Source organism: Hypomesus transpacificus, chromosome 14, assembly GCF_021917145.1.
Source record: "Hypomesus transpacificus isolate Combined female chromosome 14, fHypTra1, whole genome shotgun sequence".
Taxonomy (NCBI): Eukaryota; Metazoa; Chordata; class Actinopteri; order Osmeriformes; family Osmeridae; genus Hypomesus; species Hypomesus transpacificus.
In genome coordinates, this window is record NC_061073.1 from 14,864,674 (window position 1) to 14,885,701 (window position 21,028).

The 21,028-nt window shown below is 41.4% G+C and overlaps 3 protein-coding genes across 5 annotated transcripts; 1 reads left to right on the forward strand and 2 right to left on the reverse strand.

Annotated features, from left to right (window-relative positions):
- On the reverse strand, positions 1–11,590 carry c14h15orf39 (chromosome 14 C15orf39 homolog). 3 transcript variants are annotated; one of them, XM_047033301.1, is made up of 4 exons: positions 11,407–11,590; positions 3,623–6,914; positions 2,996–3,033; positions 1–2,185 (listed from the first exon to the last, which is right to left on the reverse strand). In XM_047033301.1, exons 2-4 carry the CDS (start codon positions 6,870–6,872, stop codon positions 2,051–2,053), a joined length of 3,423 nt encoding a protein of 1,140 aa, XP_046889257.1. In that variant the 5' UTR covers positions 6,873–6,914; positions 11,407–11,590; the 3' UTR covers positions 1–2,050. The 3 variants fall into 3 exon arrangements, with proteins under 3 accessions (XP_046889257.1, XP_046889258.1, XP_046889259.1); XM_047033302.1 differs by lacking the exon at positions 11,407–11,590 and having other exon boundaries at positions 1–2,056; positions 2,162–2,185; XM_047033303.1 differs by lacking the exon at positions 11,407–11,590 and having other exon boundaries at positions 1–2,056.
- Positions 11,591–14,808: 3,218 nt separating this feature from the next.
- ppcdc (phosphopantothenoylcysteine decarboxylase) lies at positions 14,809–17,460 on the reverse strand. Its single transcript, XM_047034259.1, has 5 exons — positions 17,129–17,460; positions 15,910–16,005; positions 15,668–15,796; positions 15,337–15,505; positions 14,809–15,037 (listed from the first exon to the last, which is right to left on the reverse strand). Exons 1-5 carry the CDS (start codon positions 17,267–17,269, stop codon positions 14,943–14,945), a joined length of 630 nt encoding a protein of 209 aa, XP_046890215.1. The 5' UTR covers positions 17,270–17,460; the 3' UTR covers positions 14,809–14,942.
- A 36-nt stretch (positions 17,461–17,496) lies between these two features.
- On the forward strand, positions 17,497–21,019 carry hacd3 (3-hydroxyacyl-CoA dehydratase 3). Its single transcript, XM_047034258.1, has 11 exons — positions 17,497–17,861; positions 18,440–18,482; positions 18,590–18,663; positions 18,879–19,043; positions 19,150–19,198; positions 19,295–19,405; positions 19,539–19,666; positions 19,798–19,910; positions 20,073–20,179; positions 20,263–20,394; positions 20,470–21,019. The coding sequence occupies exons 1-11, from the start codon at positions 17,781–17,783 to the stop codon at positions 20,544–20,546; spliced, it is 1,080 nt and encodes a 359-aa protein (XP_046890214.1). The 5' UTR covers positions 17,497–17,780; the 3' UTR covers positions 20,547–21,019.
- Positions 21,020–21,028: the final 9 nt, after the last annotated feature.

Consider the following 21,028-nt stretch of genomic DNA (forward strand, 5'->3'; position numbering starts at 1 on the left):
ACCAGTAAAGCACTACACACATTTATTAGAAAAACACCACAATGAAAAAAACAAAGACGATAATTATTGTAGTGTTCAACATCCATAGACGATCCATGGTGAAGGAATTGAGGTTCACAGTACATGTCCCCTTATACAGGTGCCTCTTAAATACACTATTTTCAGCAGCATGATTCAGGGGTACAATTAATTACAATCTGGCTTCAAACACACACACACACACAAATTTACTTTCTGTTCAGGAGCAGGCAGAGGAGGTGGTAAGTAGTCAATTAAAAAGAACACATGACAAGCCTGGAAGAAAATGTTTTCCAATAACATGACAGTACACTTCATCACAGGCTAAAAATATTCCGGACTGTTCAAATAGAAAAATGTAATGACCTAAAATGCTCGGTCAATCTCCCCATATCTTTCACCTATGACCATTTAAAATATGACCAACACGGACATACCACAGATAACTTTTATGACCGTCGCTGTATGTGACCACAGACAAGTCCTGCATTTCCTGGAACGAGTTACAAGTACTGCTGTATCGACTATGTTACTAAAACCTGATCTTCAATCCCATTTGATATCAATATAATCCAGTGGGTACTTTCCAGAAATTGGTTCCTTTAAGCCACACCCTGCAGCCAGTCCTTAGAACTCATACACATAGATTGGAATGCTGGAAAATTATCTTCTGCAGTGTGACTGCATTTTGTGGTCACTCTGATGTTAAGGGCTATTAATGTTTGTTATTGATTGCAAATGTTAAGGCCAGCAACTCGCAACACAGATGTGATTTAACAGAGTTCCAATTACTGTTATAGCCTTGAATAAAAACTTCAGTCATCCAACAGTGCACATTACAAAACACAATTAAAAGTACCAAAGTATCCATAGACACACACAGACATCGTTTCAAAAAGACTTTAGTCTTCTATTTTAAGCCATCCTTTCTTAAAGTCTATCAGCAGCTCCAGGTAGTATTTCCACTCAGGCTCACTGTCATACTGCACCTCAAACACGGTCTTCAGGGGGTTAGGGTGTGCTTCATGAACACGCACCACAAACCCTCTGTACCAGACCTCAGTCTTATCCAACTCTTCATACAGATGACATATCCTCTTCCCCACCAGGTCTGGGAAGTACATCTTCATGGCTCTCTTGGCCCTCTGCACGGCAGAGCGTAGGACCCAGCGCCTCCTGTGCTCTGCACTGTGGCAGGCTGACAGATAGGGACAGTACTTAATCTTCATGAGAGATTGGCGCAGACGGAACTTTTTGGAGGCGCTGCGGGTGGAGCGCAGGGCAGAGGAGAGCCTCCCTGATTTGTGGCCTCTATGGGGAATAGAATGAGACCCCTTCCAGGAAAGGTCCCACTCCCTGGCTCGGCCTCCAGTTGCCCCTGGTTCTACATCTGCAGCCTCTGGGAAGGGAGGCCGGTAGTGTGGCTGTGGGTCAGAGACTGCCTGATAGCAGGCCACTCTGCCCTTGCGGTACAGCACTTTACGTAGTTTGAGGATCATACCAGAGGGACTCTTGCGAATGCCCTGAGAGTTTTCTGAACCCGAGAACTGGTTATCATGGAATAAAGTGCCGGTTCTCTCAGTCTCATTGTCACTGGGAGATGAAAAGAGTTTGTCTGAGGTCAAAGGGCATTTCCATGAATCCTCAGGCTCCTCCTCCTGCAAGGTCATGACTGATGGGTTCTTCTCCTCTTCTCTGTGCCCGCTCTCTTCATCCCCACTGCTACCAACCGGGCAACCATCCCAAGCCTTCTCACATGTAGTCTCTATAACACCGTGCGCAGCTTGCACTGTGGATTCAACCTTCCTGCGTGACAAACGGCTTTTTTTCAAAAATGTGTGCTTTGAGTTGCTTCTCCTTCTGCTTTTTAGGTTACGCTTCTCAAACGCCAACCCTCTTCTCATTTGCTCCCCGTGTTCCTGTGAGTCTGGATTAGAGGCACGCGAGGCGGTCATTTGTAAACAAGACCAACCCCGTGAGATGTCAGCCTCCTGTGGGGCCTCCTCTCCTCTTCTGGCAGAGCCATCCAGCTTTACACCTGCAACACAATGAGCATGGCCGTTAGAACAGACATGAGAAAACACAGAGGTAGGCCCATTTGTAAACAGTAAACATGTCTCTTTGGTGAGGACCAGTTTGTTACCTCAAAAAAGGGGGCAGAAAATACCTTGATGGTTAGGGAAGAGCAAGAACAAGGTAGTAATTAGATCACTGCTCTCACACGGCTATAATGGAACATCTAGCTGGAGGACTGTTCTGCTCTTCTATTAAATCAGCACATATGATGGTTGATTATATCTCCCTTCAAACACCAAGGAAAATAACATCATGACACCAAGGCTATCATGCAAAAACATGATCAGACAAAAGTTAAGGTTCCTTGTGTCCTGTGAACTGCACAAACATCAGCACAACAATTTGATAAGCCTACTTTAGTTACAATTCTTTTTATACTGATGGAAATTAAATCGAGTTAAGCCTTAAAAGGATCCAATGTTGAATCGGTATCATAGTGAAAGTGTATTTGTTTGTAATATTAACACATGACAAAAACAATGAGTTTATCACGCCCTGGATTCAATTCAAGGTTTTTGTATTTTTCTAAACTAACTTTGTTAACCTTTTGGGAAGTCAGTTAGAGACAGAGGAGACACTCATAGATAGTTGCAAGGTCATCATCATGTGAAAACCACAAGCTTGCCACTGACCCAGAAAGAACGATCAGAAGTGCACTGCAGTCCCCCACAATGCCCCTTGTGTGGTCAGCCATTTCCTTCCTCAACAGGAAGTCTGACACAATTACTGAGCTGCCTCCAATCCTCTAGTAAGACCTACTATGAGGAATCCTCAACACAAGATTAATATATTAACTATGGAGTTCCTAATTAAGTTATTATGTTTATATGTGATATAAAGAGATGGCATCAATAAGCAATGGTTAGTTTAGCTGAGGGGCATCAAAGCAAAAAACATATACCTGGACTGTCTTTTGGACATCATCAAGTGAGGTTGATTCTGCAAAAAAAAAAATGGATTTCAAATAAAATATTTACTGTAACAACAAAGGGAACGCCCCATTAAATGAGGATGGGATGACAAATCACCATATTAACCAGCAATGTTATTGCATTTTTGTTAAGAATATAAAATACAACCAAAATATTCAACAATAACAATATGGTTGCTTTGTAAGAGGAAAGCAATCAGCTCCACAGCATTTGTCACAATGTAGAGAAATGGAAGATTTATCCTTTGAAAAAAAATGATCCTGATTAGTTGGATTTTTTTGATTAGTAGAAATAGTATCCCAATAGATTATTTCCCAATAGAAAGAGATGTTAAATTGTTCTCCATTTGCTAAAAACAAGAAGTAACTTTGTTACATTCGTCAGTTCTGCTGCAGATTTTGTACATGTAGTGTATAATGTTCACATAGTACAGGGAAGATTAAATATAGCCTGTGTTATTGCCAAATCCATCCCTTGCAGTGTTTTGGAAACATTGCTCAATACAAGAATGTGGGCAGTTCTTTTTCTTCTACTGGGACTTCCAATTTGAAAGAATCTAAAAGAGAGAAAAAAAAGAACATCTAATTCTCACTTACCCATGTGCTTGCAGACACAGGAGTGGTACAACAGATTGAGAACATCAACGTAGATTTCTGGCAGGTTTTTGAGGGATAGCAGCCTCCTAAGCTTGGAGGGACAAGCCCTCTTGTGCAGCTGGGTCAGGGTCTTCTCCTCAGAGAGAGTAGTGGGTCGCAGCTCCACCTTGTGTTCCTGCAGAACCTGGTTGATGAAGGTGCCCTGAACTTGTGGGAACAAGATTTCCTTCAACACCAGCATGGGAATGAACACTGCTCCTGTCCGCTTCACATGTGGAAATGGACAGTGGTGCTGAGTGATGTACTCCTTCAGCCGATGAAGAACCTTCTGGAGTGAACACCTAATCTCCACATTACTAAGCCACAACTCTCGGGCCTCGGCCCCCATCAGACCGCACAGATTCTGGGCTTTGGTGGAAGGGGTGGAGGGCCCAGTGGGCTCCAGCTTGGACAGCCAGGCCCGAAGCTCTGGTTTTGAGGATTGGGTTACAGACTTGGAGAGCAGCCTGCACAGGGCCTGGTGCAACTCCATGAAGTGCTGGCGGGTTGGTCTCAGGTCCCCAGTGCCTTGCACAACATAAGTCTGGGCTGGAGGCTGGAACTCCTCTGGAGACTTTGGGACGGGAGGAGCAGCCTGTAACCTCTCTGGAAGGACAATGTTGTAGGTAGACAGCTTAAGACACTGTGGAGGAATCTTCTGCAGGTCAGGTTTGCCGTCTGATAACTCGGGAGCAGTTGCCTGTTTGGGTCTAACAGTCCATTGGAGACTGGTGGGAATGGAAGGCCTCACTTTCTCCTGTGCCAACAGAGGGTCATCAACGCATTCCAATGAGGACACATTGTTGGCTGATTTGAACGATTTACTTTCCAATTCATCGGGGTCACATTTCTTTATCACCAACATAAGACCACTGACAGATGAATCCTTCTCTGACTCCTCATTCTTGACTGGAATGTCCATGGGTCCATCTTGCTTGACTTGCTCTAATATATGGTCAGAGTCTAGTAGTTCCTTCTTTATCTTTGTCAGTTCTATCATTTTCACAACTGGCTCCTCCTTTGATGAATCTGGGAGGACTACAGGCTTCACCTCTGTGGAAGTGAAAGAGACTACAGGCTTTTCTCCTTCTTGCTGATGGTCGTTCTCTTGGGCGTGAGGCTCAGCTTTGACCACACCGTGTTCAGGCTCCTCCACCTTTGGAGAACTCCGCAGGGAAGGGAGCATCCCTGCAGCCTCCAGGTAGGCTTTGTATGGAGCCAAACTGAACACATTATTAATGACGGGCATCGGATTGGACGTCAGTAACTGACAGCTGCTGGCTCTGTCTTGTTCTGATTCCGTCTTCATGCGTTTCTTAGAAGGGCCCATTTCTACCGCGACTTCGCTGTAATCCAAGGATGTTGGTTGATTGTTAAGAGGCATGTCTGACGGACTTCTCTTTAGGCTTTTGAAGTCAGCGTTAGATCGAGGGACATGGTTCCCTTTACTACAGACTGCTGGAGAGCCTGTTATTCTCTGAGGATCAGTGTTGTAGTTTACTGCTGAGGTGTGATGAGGATGCCCTCGGCCATCAGATGATCGTCTGGCAAGCGAATCTCTTCCTGCCTCTGGGTGGTCCTGAGCCTGTCTAGGAGATGTACCTCTGTACTTGGAGTAATCCAAGGCTTGCTCAGGCTGAGGGCTAGGCGCTGAAGCACCGGACCGGTCCATGTGTTGGCTTTGTGGGGGAGCCTTCGCCTTATCCATAAGCAATCTATAAGAGGTAGCAAAGGGCTGGCTGTGTGGAGGAGCACAGGGCCTGTTCATGTGTAGGTTTGGTTGTGGTACTCGGGGATGGTCCCCTTGTATGCTATGTGAGTGAGAAGTGGGCCTGTCCATGTGTAGGTTATGTGTGGGAGCACAGAATCTTCCCATTTGCATGACTTGAGGTGGGACACATAGCTCATCGATGGTAGATCTCATTTGATCTGCAGTGAGATTCATTCTGTAAACAGGAGTAGAACCGTGATCATACCCCCTTAGAAATGCATGGGAATTAGGTGGTACCATGTGACTGACCAGAGGAACATCACAAAACCTAGGTTGAGAGACGATGTAATGCGCTAGGGGGTTGGGAGGGCTGTTTCTGTGTACAGAAGGATCCACATCTGCCCTGTACTTCCCACCCACATCTTTATATGCTACTCCACTCTCTGCTTCCACATTTGCCTGAGGATAGTAAAACATTTGTTGCTGTGTGAGCTGACCATATGTGGACATAGGAGCAGGGTGCTGATAGAGTTGAGAGGAGGAGGCAAGGTGCACTGATGTGCTCATGTGCTTGTATGTGGGAGCATGGGACGGGTACAGGCCATGAAAGGCTTTGGAGGGAATCTGTAAACGTTGGCATGGCTCGTTGGAGGGGGCTACCAGTGGACGCGTGGGAGTACAGGGGTAACTGACGTAGTTTGACTCGGTGAAGGGAGGCAATGTCCTTTTTTCATTCGGGCTCAAGCTGAGGAATTCGTCCTTCAGAGGTAGTCGATCGACACTGCGTTCAGGCTGGATCGATCTCGGCTGCATGAATGCAGGGTTGCTTCCATGCAAGAGCGCCCGGTGGCTATAAAGAACCCAGTCCTCCTCATAGACATTGGGATCCACACTCTGTTCTCCAGGCTCCACCCTGTATCTCGGTCTTGCTGTACAGCCTAGCTCACTACAGCAGGGGCTATGTCCATAAATAGGCTTGGGAAAGGCCAGACAAATCGAGTTTCCTGAGGTCGGGGATACATTCCCAGATCCCACTGCATGCTTTCTCACAGACCCTGTTGTTCCACCCTCTGGAGCCATGACGCTTCTCCTTTCTGGACTCTTGGTGTAGTATGAAAAGCCCTGCTTTGCTGGGAGGTCCTGTGCAGGAGATGCATGGTTACCCTCTGTAGGGAACTGCAGATTGTCTGCTGTGTACACAACTTGGTTTTGAAGGGGACCTTTTTCACCAGGAGAATGAATCATAGCGTTCCTGCCGTTGAGCAAAGCTCTATCTGGGGGACCCCAAAAAGGTGGAAGGTTAGCTCCATCTGGCAGTCTGGGCTCACAGGTGAAGTAGGTCCCACTGTACTGTGGAAGCTGGCTATTGGGGAACCTGTGCAGGCCTTCTGCTGAGAGGCCTGCAGTTGCCAAGCTCCCAAAGGTCCCTTCAAGTCCTGCCATCTTCTTCAGAGGAACTGGGTTTATGAGGCTCTGCGACAGTTTGTTGTTCATCGTCATGTGTTGATGATGTGGTATTGATTCGTCAACATACAGCCAAATCTAGGAAAAGATAAAAATCGATCAGTGAATCAACTTCAATGAGATACAATCACAATGCACTCAGAATTTTTGTAAATGAAATTACAAAATGCTAAATTATCATAGAAAAAGGACATTACAGCAGCAAAACCACAGTTACAATTCAGCAGGCTGTCAACACCGAAGTAGTTAATGATAAAAACTGTCTTCATAGACATAATCACCATCTTATCCACATACCAATGAAAAACCACGGCTAATTCAATTCTAATCGTTTAAAACAAATTGTGGTACTAACAAATATTGTGTGTATAAAGCCCTCATTTCAAAAGGATCATCCGAAGATATGAAACTAAATGGCTTATTTTCAATTGTACTTTACGATAATTAATTCTTTAAAGTTGAAAAAAGAACAAAATAACAAGCTGACTAACCCATTTACTAACAGGCTATTTAACTGACTAATAGACACAATTAACACAAAAGAACAACTTACATAGATTGTCTTATATAGTCCCACATCTGGTTCTTATCATCTCAATATACAGTGCCCTCCAAAAGTATTGGAACAGTGAGGCCAATTCCTTTATTTTTGCTGTAGACTGAAAACATTTGGGCTTGACATCAAACGATGAATGTGAAACCAGAGATCAACGTTTCAGCTTTTATTTCCAGGTATTTACATCAGGATCTGATGCACAAATTAGAAAATATCACCTTTTTGTTCGAACCCACCCATTTGTCACGTGAGCAAAAGTATTGGAACATGTGACTGACAGGTGTGTTTTGTTGCCCAGGTGTGTCCTATTACATACATTATTCAATCAATAAATACCACTGAATGTCTACACTCAGGTTCAGATTGGGTAAGATAGGTTTTGTCTATGCAGACTGTATTCAGAGGTGAAAACAACATGAAAACCAGAGCGCTGTCTTTGGGTGAAAAACAAGCAATTGTGAGTCTTAGAGAAGATGGAAAATCAATCAGAGCCATTGCAGAAACATTGGCCATAGCCAGTACAACCATTTGGAATGTCCTGAAGAAGAAGAAAACTACTGGTGTACTAAGTAACAGACGTCGAACAGGTAGACCAAGGAAAACATCAGCAGTTGATGACAGAAACATTGTGAGAGCTGTAAAGAAAGACCCTAAAACAACTGTTAGTGAGATCAGCAACAACCTCCAGATGGCAGGAGTGAAGGTATCACTATCTACTGTTCGCAGAAGACTTCATGAACAAAAGTACAAGGGCTACACCAGAAGATGCAAACCACTCATTAGCAAGAAGAATAGGAAGGCCAGGCTGGAATTTGCCAAAAAGTACAGAGATGAACCTCAAAAATTCTGGGACAAAGTTTTATGGACTGATGAGACAAAGATTAACTTTTACCAAAGTGATGGAAAGGCTAAAGTTTGGAGAAAGAAAGGAACTGCTCATGATCCCAAACACACAAGCTCATCTGTGAAACACGGTGGAGGTAATGTCATGGCTTGGGCTTGCATGGCTTCTTCTGGGACGGGCTCATTAATCTTCATTGAGGATGTAACACATGATGGCAGCAGCAAAATGAACTCGGAAGTCTACAGAAACATTTTGTCTGCCAATTTAAGGAAAGATGCAACCAAACTGATTGGCAGAGCCTTCATCATGCAGCAAGATAACGACCCAAAACACACTGCCAAAACAACAAAGGAGTTCATCAGGGGCAAGAAATGGAAGGTATTAGACTGGCCAAGTCAATCTCCAGACTTAAACCCTATAGAGCATGCATTTTACCTGCTTAAGAGGAGACTGAAGGGAGGAACCCCACAAAACAAACAACAACTGAAAGAGGCTGCAGTGAAAGCCTGGGAAAGCATCAAAAAGGAAGAATGCAAAAGTTTGGTGACGTCAATGGGTCACAGACTTGCTGCAGTTATTGAAAGCAAAGGATTTGCAACTAAATATTAAGTCTTATTCACTTAAATATGTTTTAAGTATATCTGTTCCAATACTTTTGATCACATGACAAATGGGTGGATTCAAACAAAATGTGATATTTTCTTAGTTGTGCATCAGATCCTGATGTAAATACCTGGAAATAAAAGCTGAAACGTTGATCTCTGGTCTCACGTTCATTATTTGATGTCAAGCCCAAATGTTTTCAGTCTACAGCAAAAATAAAGGAATTCGCCTCACTGTTCCAATACTTTTGGAGGGCACTGTATACACATGGTCCCATGCCACCTATAAAAACCACATTCCAAACCACACAGCCTTCAGCTCCTGTCAGAACACCTCAACAGTCTCCACTCCAAGCTCAATAATAACCATGAGAGGTTAAACACAAATCCTCTACATCAAATCATAGGAGATGGAGAGAAAAATGGGATCCAGTTGTGATCCTGTTCCGTGCATAAGGTCACATGAATAAACATACCGACCTTGTGACTAACTTGTTTATGTTCACATATTTCAAATAAAATAATTGACTGATTATGTTTTGCTTTTCATAGAATAAAAATAGATCAAATGTAAACTTGAATTAAACCTCTTCAATCAATAACTTGTAAACTAGTCAACCAGGAAGGATTTCTCTCTGAACGCCTTCTCCCAAAGTTCACAGAAGTTTTTCCTAGCTAGTTCATTCCATGATTTAGGATTTTTAGGGTGAATACTGGATGATTTCTCTGTTGGACATTGTAATGATTGATACAAAAGTCCAACCGAAATATCTTCCACATTTTCCTATTTTAAGTCCATGGTTTGTTTTGACCCTGCAAAGATACAGTATGACTCACTCCACAGAACAGCTAATAGACTGTGGTGAGATTAGAATGTTTTATAAAGTTTACATGTGCATACTGCTAATATTGATCTGATTTATCGCCGCCTATCGCAACCTGGAACATTGTCAAAAGCATGAACTCCTGCAAATCAATAGTTTAAACTCAACAAATTGGAAAAACCGAGAGAACATCTTGCACAACTGAGCCAAATGTTAATGCCTTCTCAGACATTGCCCTAACATTTGTCTGTGTTTACTCTACCCAGGGCACTTGTGTGATCTGCTGCCAAAGCTTTTATGCAAAAATGTTTGGGCCTGAATCCTGTATAAGGACAAAGAGAGGCAAACTATAAATGACATCTGTAGTCAGAGCTCAACCACACAATGGAGAACCTACATCACCCAATTTTGTGTTCTCCACCCCAATGTGTTACTTGCAATTGGTGTCACTTCCTGTGAAAGCATGTACTGTATAGGGCTGTGTACTCTAGAAGTACTTTTATGTTCACTCTTTTGTGTAATACAAGCACATGCTGGCAGCAGAAATGGGCTTAGCTCTCCTGCATACCACCAAGAGGGACTGTCAAAGCGGAGAATTAGGCCTCAGATGGTATTGACAAGTTCCTTGAGGACGTAACGCTGTTGTAGCTTAATACATATAAGTTATACATTTAGGAAATGTTTTTGTTTTGAATATGGATGTGGATGAGTGATGTCTCGCATTACAAACTGGAATAAAATGTGTCTTGTGATGGAAATCTGGGAATCGATGAATATAAAGTTGTTAAATGTCTTTATATAAGTATTTATTAAATGAATATTTCTGCAGAGATCAGATCTCAAGCGATCAGATGCCACTGAATACACTACTAGTCTGTGAAGCACAGATAAAGAACTCTCAACGACAGGCCCTTTATAGCAAATTTTACAACCACCTTCCACACAACAGGTTTTGTTAATATTATCAGTAGCCTACACAAAATTAGAGCAGTTACAGCACACAAGGTCAGATCTTTCTCAGCAGTTAACTAGACACTAATACAAAAGGTTCCAGCTGTCCCAGAAACGAACGGTAAGTATAACAATATATTTATATTTTTTTTTACCAATTTGTAAGACGTAGGACATTTGGTCGCGTAATGAAATTGTCAGTACAATGTCAGTCACATGGCATAATTGTCCATACAAGATTATTTATGTAGGCTCTCTCAACTGGGGGAAAACCCGTCGACCCTTGGCATGAAAATAAAGTTAGCAGAGTCTTGCATAGCTTATTAACAAGAAAATGTGATTCAAACACATCTGCAAATATGTTGGTGTTATTAATAACCTTGTTTTGCATTATTACCTTCGTAAGATAGGTAACCTAAGCAAATATTATGAAAATCTGGGTTCAGAATGATTCGTCCAACCAGCCAAAAAAAACTTTCAGATCCTTTGCCCTGTAGCCAGTTTTACCGTCTGTTTAACAGACAGAAATTGAATGGTACACTCTAAAGAGGCTATTGGTTTCCCCAGAGCTCACTCTCGCTGGAAAATAACATTGGGAAATCAGCGTGAGTAATAGCCTGTGAAATAGGCTACGCTATTATATCGGTTCATCGCTTTATCGAAAACGTGTTATTTCGCAATGCTTGTCTCCAACTTAAAATTGCACCTGTCACTTGACAAGACATTGATATGTCACAACACATGAGACACATGATAATATTGTAAAAGTTAAAACATCTCTAACTAAACTTACCTCGGACTTCTACATACTAAACAAAGTTCCCTCCAATAATCCATCAAACAAAGGTCAAGCTCTGACTAAAGGTCGTCAATATTTTTCAGTCAGGTTGTACGAAGTTAAAAGCAAATTGTTGCACATTCACGTGCAAAATTTGTGTGCTAGGCTGTGCACTGAACAAAGTCTGCCAACTATTGACATCAGATTGCTGGAAGTCCATGAGGCTTCAGAGAAGTCAACCAATTGGAAGAAGACAAGGAGGAGGAGGATGGCTTCTGATCAATAGGCGGAGTTACATACTTCAATTATGAAGCGAATCATTTCACCAACAGTTTTAAATTGGGGTTTGTTCGCATAATACATAGGCTACATTGCCGTAACAGACCTTTCTGGCGCTGTGGCTAACGTTTTGTTCAGACGTATATATAACCAACAAAATTGTCACCTTTATGAAATATTGGATCATTAACTGTTTGGAGGCACCGTGCTTTCATTCCTGAACAGTTGTCTACCCGATACGACACTTCGTTCACGTAGTTAACACTGAATGTTGTCTACTCTACGTCAACCCAACCCAACGCCATCGTTGCTTCTACCCCAGGTGTTTTTCGTTAGAAACAACAGGCAGACATGGGAAATATCTTGAGAATGCAGACAAAAAAGTACATAAAAGGAAAACAAATGTTAAAGGGAGCAATGGGTTATGCTTTGCAGAATATGCTCAATGAAACTGCTTCAATGGAACTGGAGCACAGTAGATAATATATCTTTCAAGAGGAACACCTGGAAGTTAACAGGCTGTTGGTAGCGCGCAGTTGTGTTCCATTAACACGCTGCTTCCTATTCAGTTAAAGGTTCACCAGTTTGGTAAAGGAAGTTAAAAACAGATTAAGCATTAGCCAGTCAGCTAATAAGTGTCTATTGCTTTAATTATCATGTTCTGGCAGGGGCACTGCTAAGGTTTCTGGGGCCCCTAGCAAATGTGTACTTTGGGCCTCAATATCATACAGGAAAGAATGGGGTTCTGCTGGCCTCCTTAGAATCGGGGACGGAGATTAGTAGCCTACTATTCAATTCAATTTATTGAATTATTATTATTAATCTATGTCTGTCCTGTCCCCCCAGATTTCTGATTGATTATTTGAAATTAAATATAAATATTAAATAGTTTTTAATTTTTTGTGGCCCCCCCCAAAATGAAATTGTGGCTACAAACCCATGCAGTTAATTGCCTTTGAAATGTAATGGTTGTACAGACAGTTCAGTCAAGTCAATATTCCTTGTTGCTTTTGAATGAGTACATTCATTGCCATTGTTGCATCATGCTAGTCAGTCTAATTGTCTATCCATTGGGAGTTTTGCTGTTTAGTCTAGACTGCTAGACTGCTAAGCTGCTGGCATCCATCAGTCCCTGTGGTCCCCTGGGTTAGGAGCTGATTTGAGGAATGACACTAAAGGACCACGTCCCTGTAGGGGAGTATTTTCACATTTCCATTTCCAGTTACCATGGTATCACACCTTGTGGCCAACCAACACAAGACATCAAGGAATTAGCAAGTACCATAGTAAAACAGACCTATTGCCTCTGAGCTTGCTTCCATACTTTCCCCCCAGATCTGTGTTTAAAGTGATGATACTGCTAATTAACTGCACAATTCCACTTGTAGGCTACAATGCAACCTCGTGGGATCCTTAAAAGTGGACATGTGATAACTGTAAACATATAATGCTCTTTACATTGAGTACATACAGAAAAAGGATCATAGATGTGGGATTGGTATTTTAAAGCCATTCACGGTAAGACAAATACAAATGAATAATCTTCTGTATGAAGAGGATTAGTATCTAGTTTGTTATTATGTTTACCGATTTCAACAATGAGCGGTAATCAGATCAAACTGCAATGACACAAGGAGCAAAGCAACGGCTCTCTGAGGATGTTGCTTATGATGAAACACTGCAGAATACTCCCAGGTGTCATACTGCCTGGCATTCACTGATCCGGCTCCAGTTACATCATCCCTGCCATTTTCTTTTCCCTCTTCTTCTCTCTCTCTCTGCCAAATTTCAGTCGTTGATAAAAAAAATATTATTTAGATTGAAATTGTGTGACAATAGAAAAGAGGGTCCAAGACAGTTATGGAAATAAAAAATATGTTTATCTCTTTGTTATCTGACCAGATAATTGTGAGGTCAGTGTGCAGTTCCTACTGTACTACCCTCTGCTGCACCTGCATGTTGTTTTACAATCCTCTGCAGCCATATTAAGGCCATCCTGTCACAGTTTGCTTGATATAATGCTCTTCTATGCCGAGCTATTGGCAACAACAGCCAATAGCAGGAGGACAAGTAATAGGCAGGGGTAGGAAGTTGTGCTCTTGGGAACCAAACACAAGGAAGCACGTATTGCAGTCTCACACAAAGCTCGAGTCTGATAACTAAATAATCTCTCATACCTTGAGTTTAGGCAACCCTGGCAGATAAAACCAAAATGTTTGAAAACATTGTCATGTTTTAGAGCTTGTGAATATTTCATACATTTTCATACATTTCAAAGCACTGTAAAGTGTGGTTGACCTCAGCTAAAATATATTTAATTTCCTTGTCATTCGGTTTGCAAAGTTTGCATGTACATACACATGCAAATAAATGATGTCACATGCAATGTGTGAACATCTTAGAAATTGTATTCTAGGACTTAACCAGACTGTCAGTCAGTAGACTTTATTGCAGTCAGCTATCAAACACGTCAAACATTGTTCATATATCGGGTAAACATGGTGATCAGCAACCTCTTGAGATCGTTTTTGACCTGCAGGGACTCTCTACAAGCAAGGAGCTGCAGAACAAACTAGGACTCAACGTGGTGTAATACACATGACAATCACAATCAACGATGTCCTTTGACAATAGCTTGCATCTTCAGGTCTTTAACATTTCCACTGAGGACAAATTAAAGGTTATATCTAAACAGGTAAGAAATAGGAACATCTTTTTTATTTTATTTTTTAACTCTTAGAAGTTTAGCTCACTTTACATGATCTTTGGAAGCAGAGCCAACACAATCAACCTGGTCTCTGACGCTGGGAAATGCTACATGTAGTGGCAGAGCCTATTAACGGACATCGTTATTGTTATGTTCATGGTATGAATGACTACAAAGGGGGCCATGCAGTGAAACTGTAGAAAGGTTGTTTCCACCGCTCTGTCCCTCATAATGAACCCCCTTGGGCACCATCATTCTCCAGACTCAAAAGCATATGTACATCACCAGGGGTCAATGACCCCCGGAAAGCTGGACACTGGATTGACAAAAAAAGTATAAAGTTACATTAGACTAATGCACGTCAGCATAAAGGGAAAAATCATTGTGCAACTCTGGTAGTAAATGCAAACTGTCAATAAGATAACGGTAAATATAAATAAAATGTTTATTATACTTCAATTTACATAATAACATCAAGTACATTGGATGATTAGTGTGACAAAAACTACGAAAAACCTAAGAGCTCGCAACTGATTGGTTTGTCCAGTACATTCTGTAGAACATTCTAGAAATTCTGCGCACAAGGTGTCTCTGCACATTTCTGACGGTATTGTTTCACAGCATCCACGATCGTCAACACCTCTGCCATTGCTCCTTTACCTGGAAGCAACAAAGGACCTCAATAAGTGTGAAGAAAAAAAAAAACTGTACTACTGATAGGTGCATATTAATGTTGGATTTAGGGTTCCCAATCCTGGTCCTCAGGGTCCACTGTCCTGCATGTTTAAGATGTTTCCCTGCTCCAACACACCTGATTCAAATTAGTGGCCGTTATCAGGCTTGGATAACGACCATTCATTTGAATACATGACAATAAACCACTAACAAGCAGTGGTATACTGTACCAACACATATCCCCTTTCTACAAGTGAAATGAGTCCATTAGCAACAACACATACCTTCATCTCCACACACCAACTTTTTGGCGATGCAGGGTATCTCCACATACCCAAAGTCTTTGAGACTGGCCACTTGCTTGGCAGTGATAGGGTGCTGCCACATGGCCGTGTTCATGGCAGGACAGAAAAGTAGAGGACGGCTGATGTCCCACGCTCGTACCACGCATGTCTACCAAAGACATACAAGACTTAAGTCAGTCTGATAAACACATCTGCCAATAAAGAGACAACAACATTACATGTAATCCCATTTAAAATCACAGGAACATTTTTAAAAAGCTCCACAAATATTTAGATTACAAATGTCCATTCCATAAACTCAGATGATTACCAGTAGATTGTCACAGATACCACTGGCAATCTTGCCCAGGGTGTTGGCATCAAGTGGGGCAATGACAAGTAGGTCTGCCCAGCGACGTAGCTCAATGTGTAACACTGGGTCTGAGCGTTGTGTCCACAGCTGTGAGGACGATAACCAGTCATTTAGAAGGGGACACTCACTTCATTTGAGTGTTTGATCATGTCTATGATATGCCCAGAGATCATTATTAAGCCAGGCAAGTGTTTAACTACCTCCCACTCATCCTTGTCACTATAGACCGTCACCGCCACCTCCTCAGGATTGTAGAAGTGTCGGGCATGCTCGGTAGTGACCACTCGCACATCCACCTATACAGGACAGACAAAAGGACATCTATTTCATGACACTGACGAGACCAACTGATTCAATTTTACCTATGTTAACTAAATGATAAGCTAAATTTTTTATTTGAAGCTACTTGGACAAATCTCGTTCATTGAATTCATAATTGACAGTCTTGTAGGGTTATGCAGAGCTGTGTAAGGAGCTGTAGCTAATGTGTAAGGAAAGTATAGATGACAGAAGGTGAAGCCTCTTGCCGTTAAACATCCTCATCTAGTGGTAGATTAGCGTGTATACATCTATAGCTTATTACAAGCCTAAGGGCATAAGGGCACCAGTGCAACACTTAGATGTTCCTTACTTCTTGTGATTTGTGAATTTGTCTCTTTGCACGTTGTATTTGAGATCTTGTTGTTACAATATTTGGCAAGAGATGTACCCCATAAGTGTTCGATGTTGCACTTAAGATATGTCATTGTTTTTGCTGCACTGTAACCAACTATAGACATTATAGTCAAACTGTTGAGGATCTGAGATTAAATTATTGCACGGTAATATTATTAGTTTTCACCATACATTTAATTAGCTAGCTAGGCCCCTAATTGAGATGCTGTTATTGCATTCACTATTGAGATTGTCACAAGTCGCATTGTAGTATTCTTTTTTGTTCACCGTGCCTGGTAGTTTATGTGGCTACTTTACGCTTTGGATGTTAAATAGACTGTTCAAATACCCCATTTCCCTTGGAGACCCTAACCTTCCTTCTCTCTAGATGCCCCTTTCCCCCTCGAGACCCTACCCACCCTTCTCTCTGGATGACCCTTTCCTTTTGGAGACCCTGCCCCACCGTCCCCTACCTCTTCAGGACCTTGGGATGACCTACTCCCTACCTTGGAACCCCCCCCCCCACACACACACACACACACAATGAGACTCGTTGGACTCCCACTTGGCGTTGGGTGTTTCATATTCATTGTTGATTGCATCATTTCTTATTAATAAACTACAAAGAACTTGGTCTGGCATTTAACCTTGTATCCTTCTCCACCTAGATTGACACACTTTTACACATATGACGCTTCGGGAATTCCCCCTTTGTCATGTCTTCAATGTTACAGTAGAATATTAAAAGGTTGCTAGATAACTCACCTCAGGTATTTCAAAAAGTTGCGAGACCAAGACAGGCAATTTCAGCGCTGCTACACTACCTGTCACACCAACAAGTACGTGGTATTTACCACAAGAGCGCAACAAATCACATTTCGGCGATGGAGTGGAATTGGATTGCATTTTCTATAATATCAAAGACTTGAACAGCCAGTATGCTATTTAACAAAACCAATCAAACATTATGTGATAAAAGTATCGTCCTGTCATCTCAACATGCTCGAGACTAAAAACAAAACATTAACGAATTACCGCTACTACAAGCACAACGCAGCTGCTACTTCCGCAAACAGTTACGGACGTACTGACGTGATTTAAAGAGGTAGGGATCGTCATCCGCTGGTAGTGAGGATGACAACAGCTTGCTATTCGACATATATGTGTCCCGACAGAACCTTTTTTTAACCTTTATGTATCAATTAATTGTTCAAAAATCAAAACAAAAAAAAGTTGTGTGGTGTACGTATTTTAAACATATGGTGAGATACGGTGGGTGAAAGTTGAATTGTGTCGTGAACGTGCGCGTACATACATTCAGTGTGAGCGAGCGCGTTTAAAGAACGTTCTGGCCGTTCTTCCGTGAACATATTTTATATGTGAAAAAATCAAAAGGTTAAAAATAAGAAGGCCTAAGATGCAAACGCTCACTCCTCATGTATATTGGGCACAGCGACATAAGGAAATAAACCTGCGAGTGGAGTTGATAGACGCACAGGTGAGAATTAATGAATGACTTGACGGTTTGCATTTGCAAATGCGTTAGGCAAAACCTAGGCTCTATATTTCCCTAAACGCAATAGAAGATTGGCTACCGTACCACCAGAGGCATTTCTTCTGGTTGGCTATATTTTCTCGGGTTTGCGTAGTCACTGTATTTTCTAGACATAGTTTAAGCTACTCCTCATGTATGTGAATCATGCATTTGAGTACGAGAGATGCAATTTAAGACTTTCTCCCAAACCGATAATTAATCAATAAGAATAACTAGGTTTTGATTATGGATAACGGTTGCATCATTAGCTACTATTTAGTGTCATAGTGCTCCATATTTGGGTTAAATTGTGGATTAGTGTTGTAATAAACACCAATTTTTGTTTGTTAACAACTAGCGTTAACTAATTGTTTAACTACTTCAGTCGTTACCCAGTTACAAACCGCATGTTTTGTGCGGATGAAAAAATACTTCTGCTTTGGGTCATGTTTCGCCTGGCAGTTAGTTGAATCGTTTTTTGCTTTGTAGTCTTTTAGAGGAGCTGAAAATATAACTGGTGGTGCTTTATTTTCCTTCTGCAGAACATTAATCTCAAAGTGCAAGACAATGTCCTTACATTTAGGGGTAAGTTATCTTAACTATAACAAACATTGTAATATTTTTTTACAAGACAGTCATTTAATCAGTTGCAACCATATAATTTTTAAACATTTCTATTATTTGTTTTCCAGCCCAGGGTCATGGTGCAAAAGGAGAGAATAATTATGAATTCAGCCTGGCGTTTCTAATGCCAGTTAAACCAGAGGTATCCGTCAGATAATCTCTCATGATTGGCACATACTCTTGAAAGGATGCATCCTTAGATGCTTCTAACAAGTTTAAATAAATACTAGTTTGACTAAACTGAAGAATGTGGTTCTACTGATTTACGGTGTCTCACAGGTATCTGTCATTGGCTATGCCTTTGTCTCAGTGTCTTGGTGCCCATCCCTGGTTTTCTAAATGAATGTGCGTGGGCAGTGTGTCCACAGATCCACCCAGCGCCAGGTGAATATAACAGTAAAGAAGAAGCAGCGTAGTTGGTGGGACAGGCTGACTCTGGAAGCGCGCAAGCCTATCTTTCTGGCTCCAGACTTTGATCGCTGGATAGATGAGTCCGATGCAGAAAGGGAAATATGTGAAAAGGTAACTATTACTGTAGCCTTATTCTTCAGAACCAGTTAAAAAAATACTGCATGTTATTGATTTTGTCGTTTATTAATGGTAGTTTATGAATTGTTTTTTCTGAAAGGAGGAGAAAAAAAAAAGGCTCCGGAGAGATTCAGTGAATTCAGAGATATGTGAGTATTCAATAAGTCTGCAATGACATGTCATGTGATTTTAAAACATAACTCTTAACTTGAACCCCAAGCCTGCTGTTTAAATTTCTTTAACAGCATTTGTAAGTCTGAAGAAGGGCCTCCTGTTCATGTACAACCTAGTCCAGTTCCTTGGTTTCTCATGGATATTCGCCAACCTGACTGTGCGTCTCTTCATCCTAGGCCAGGGTGAGAATTTGCACACTCCTAACATTTCCACGAGTGTCAAGGATAAACAGAAAAACCTAAATGATCATATGACCTATACAGTGTTGTACAACTGCCGCTATGTTTATATAATTATTTCTCTTTGTGATTTTAGATTCACTCTATGACACATTTCACACCATTTCGGATGTCATGTTCTTCTGCCAAATATTGGCCGCTGTAGAAGTACTCAATGCTGCTTTTGGTGTGGTCAAGACAGGCGTTATTCCTACTCTCATCCAGGTGCTACCAAATATTTATATATATATCACATTTTACATATATATATTTAATGTGTTTTAACCTAATCAATTGTAAAGCAAGCCATCCATATTAAAAACAGTGTAGCTCATGTGACTCTTGTGTTCTCCTAGGTGGTTGGAAGAAACTTCATCCTGTTCATCATTTTTGGGAGCGTGGAACAGATGCATAATAAACCAGTGGTGTTCTTCGTTTTCTACTCATGGAGCGCCATAGAGATTTTTCGGTGGGTAGTTAAGTGTCACTCTCAACAAATACCCATGAGGTTACACTGAATGGAAAACATGTATTAAATATCAAATAGTAGTTTGAAAAAGTATGAAATATAGGTAAATGGTTTGCCAACTCTTTAGAGATGATTTCTTAATGAGATATCCTATTCTTTCAGGTACCCATTTTACATGCTGGGCTGTATTGACACAGAGTGGAAAATGCTCACTTGGCTGAGGTACACCATCTGGATACCTTTATACCCTCTGGGAGTGTTAGCTGAAGGTGAGTGGTGGTGGCGTGTTTAGAGGACAACATGTACTAACAAGTTATTTTAATAATAATTACTCACGCCAACTCCCCGCTAGCTGTTGCCGTGATCCAGTCCATTCCAATCTTCTATGACACTAAGCTGTTCAGCCTCCCTCTGCCTGAAGTCCTGGGCACATCGCTCAACTTCTCCTACATCCTGCTGGTCTACTTGGTTCTTATGTTTTTGGGTGAGTCTTTGTGTGTTCAACATCTTAAAGAATGCCCCAGTACTGGTGCTGGTCTAACAAGGACTCTCCTTGCAGGGCTTTTCATGAATTTCCGCCACCTCTACAAGCAGAGGAAGAGGCGGTTCCATACCAAGAAGAGGAAAGCAACCTGAGATCACTGTCTGACAAGTTTTCTAATACTTTCGCTGCCTGTCTGAAAAACATGGGTAATTTTAGTGAACACATCTAGCAAGGAGAATGCAAATAAGGGGTTATGATTGGGCAGAGTTATTACATTCCTAAATTTGAACAGTGTCCTGCACTGAAGACAGTCCATTATTATGTAGTCATTGTAGATTTAGTTGTGAAATACATTTTTTAATTCCTTGCTGTATTTGATCATATTGTGCTTGATTTTATAGTGCAATAACTGTTGTCTTAAGAAAGTAAGCTACATTATCTCTATTGAAATAATGTTCTTATAAATACAGATCATTTAAGTTAATGTGTCACTACCCCGTTGTTTTAACTTAGCAGCTAGAAATCTCAGGGAGTACGACAGTTATTCTGAAAGATTGTAACAACTTAATCAACTTAAGCAATTAATTACTCATTAAATCTATCAAGTATTTTGCGATCAATGATAAATTATATA

Bases quoted from the DNA above. Each gene is read 5' to 3' on its own strand.
- c14h15orf39 (XM_047033301.1), bottom strand. From the start codon at position 6,872: ATGACGATGAACAACAAACTGTCGCAGAGCCTCATAAACCCAGTTCCT. The intron at 3,034-3,622 runs GTAAGTGAGAAT...TTTTTTTTGCAG, and splicing joins CTGTGTCTGCAAGCACATGG to AATCAACCTCACTTGATGAT. The intron at 2,186-2,995 runs GTATATGTTTTT...CTAACCATCAAG, and splicing joins ATGTCCAAAAGACAGTCCAG to GTATTTTCTGCCCCCTTTTT.
- ppcdc (XM_047034259.1), bottom strand. From the start codon at position 17,269: ATGCAATCCAATTCCACTCCATCGCCGAAATGTGATTTGTTGCGCTCT. The intron at 16,006-17,128 runs GTGAGTTATCTA...TGTCCTGTATAG, and splicing joins AACTTTTTGAAATACCTGAG to GTGGATGTGCGAGTGGTCAC. The intron at 15,506-15,667 runs GTAATCATCTGA...TGTCTTTGGTAG, and splicing joins GTATCTGTGACAATCTACTG to ACATGCGTGGTACGAGCGTG.
- hacd3 (XM_047034258.1), top strand. From the start codon at position 17,781: ATGCAAACGCTCACTCCTCATGTATATTGGGCACAGCGACATAAGGAA. The intron at 19,044-19,149 runs GTAACTATTACT...TTTTTCTGAAAG, and splicing joins AAAGGGAAATATGTGAAAAG to GAGGAGAAAAAAAAAAGGCT. The intron at 20,180-20,262 runs GTGAGTGGTGGT...ACTCCCCGCTAG, and splicing joins TCTGGGAGTGTTAGCTGAAG to CTGTTGCCGTGATCCAGTCC.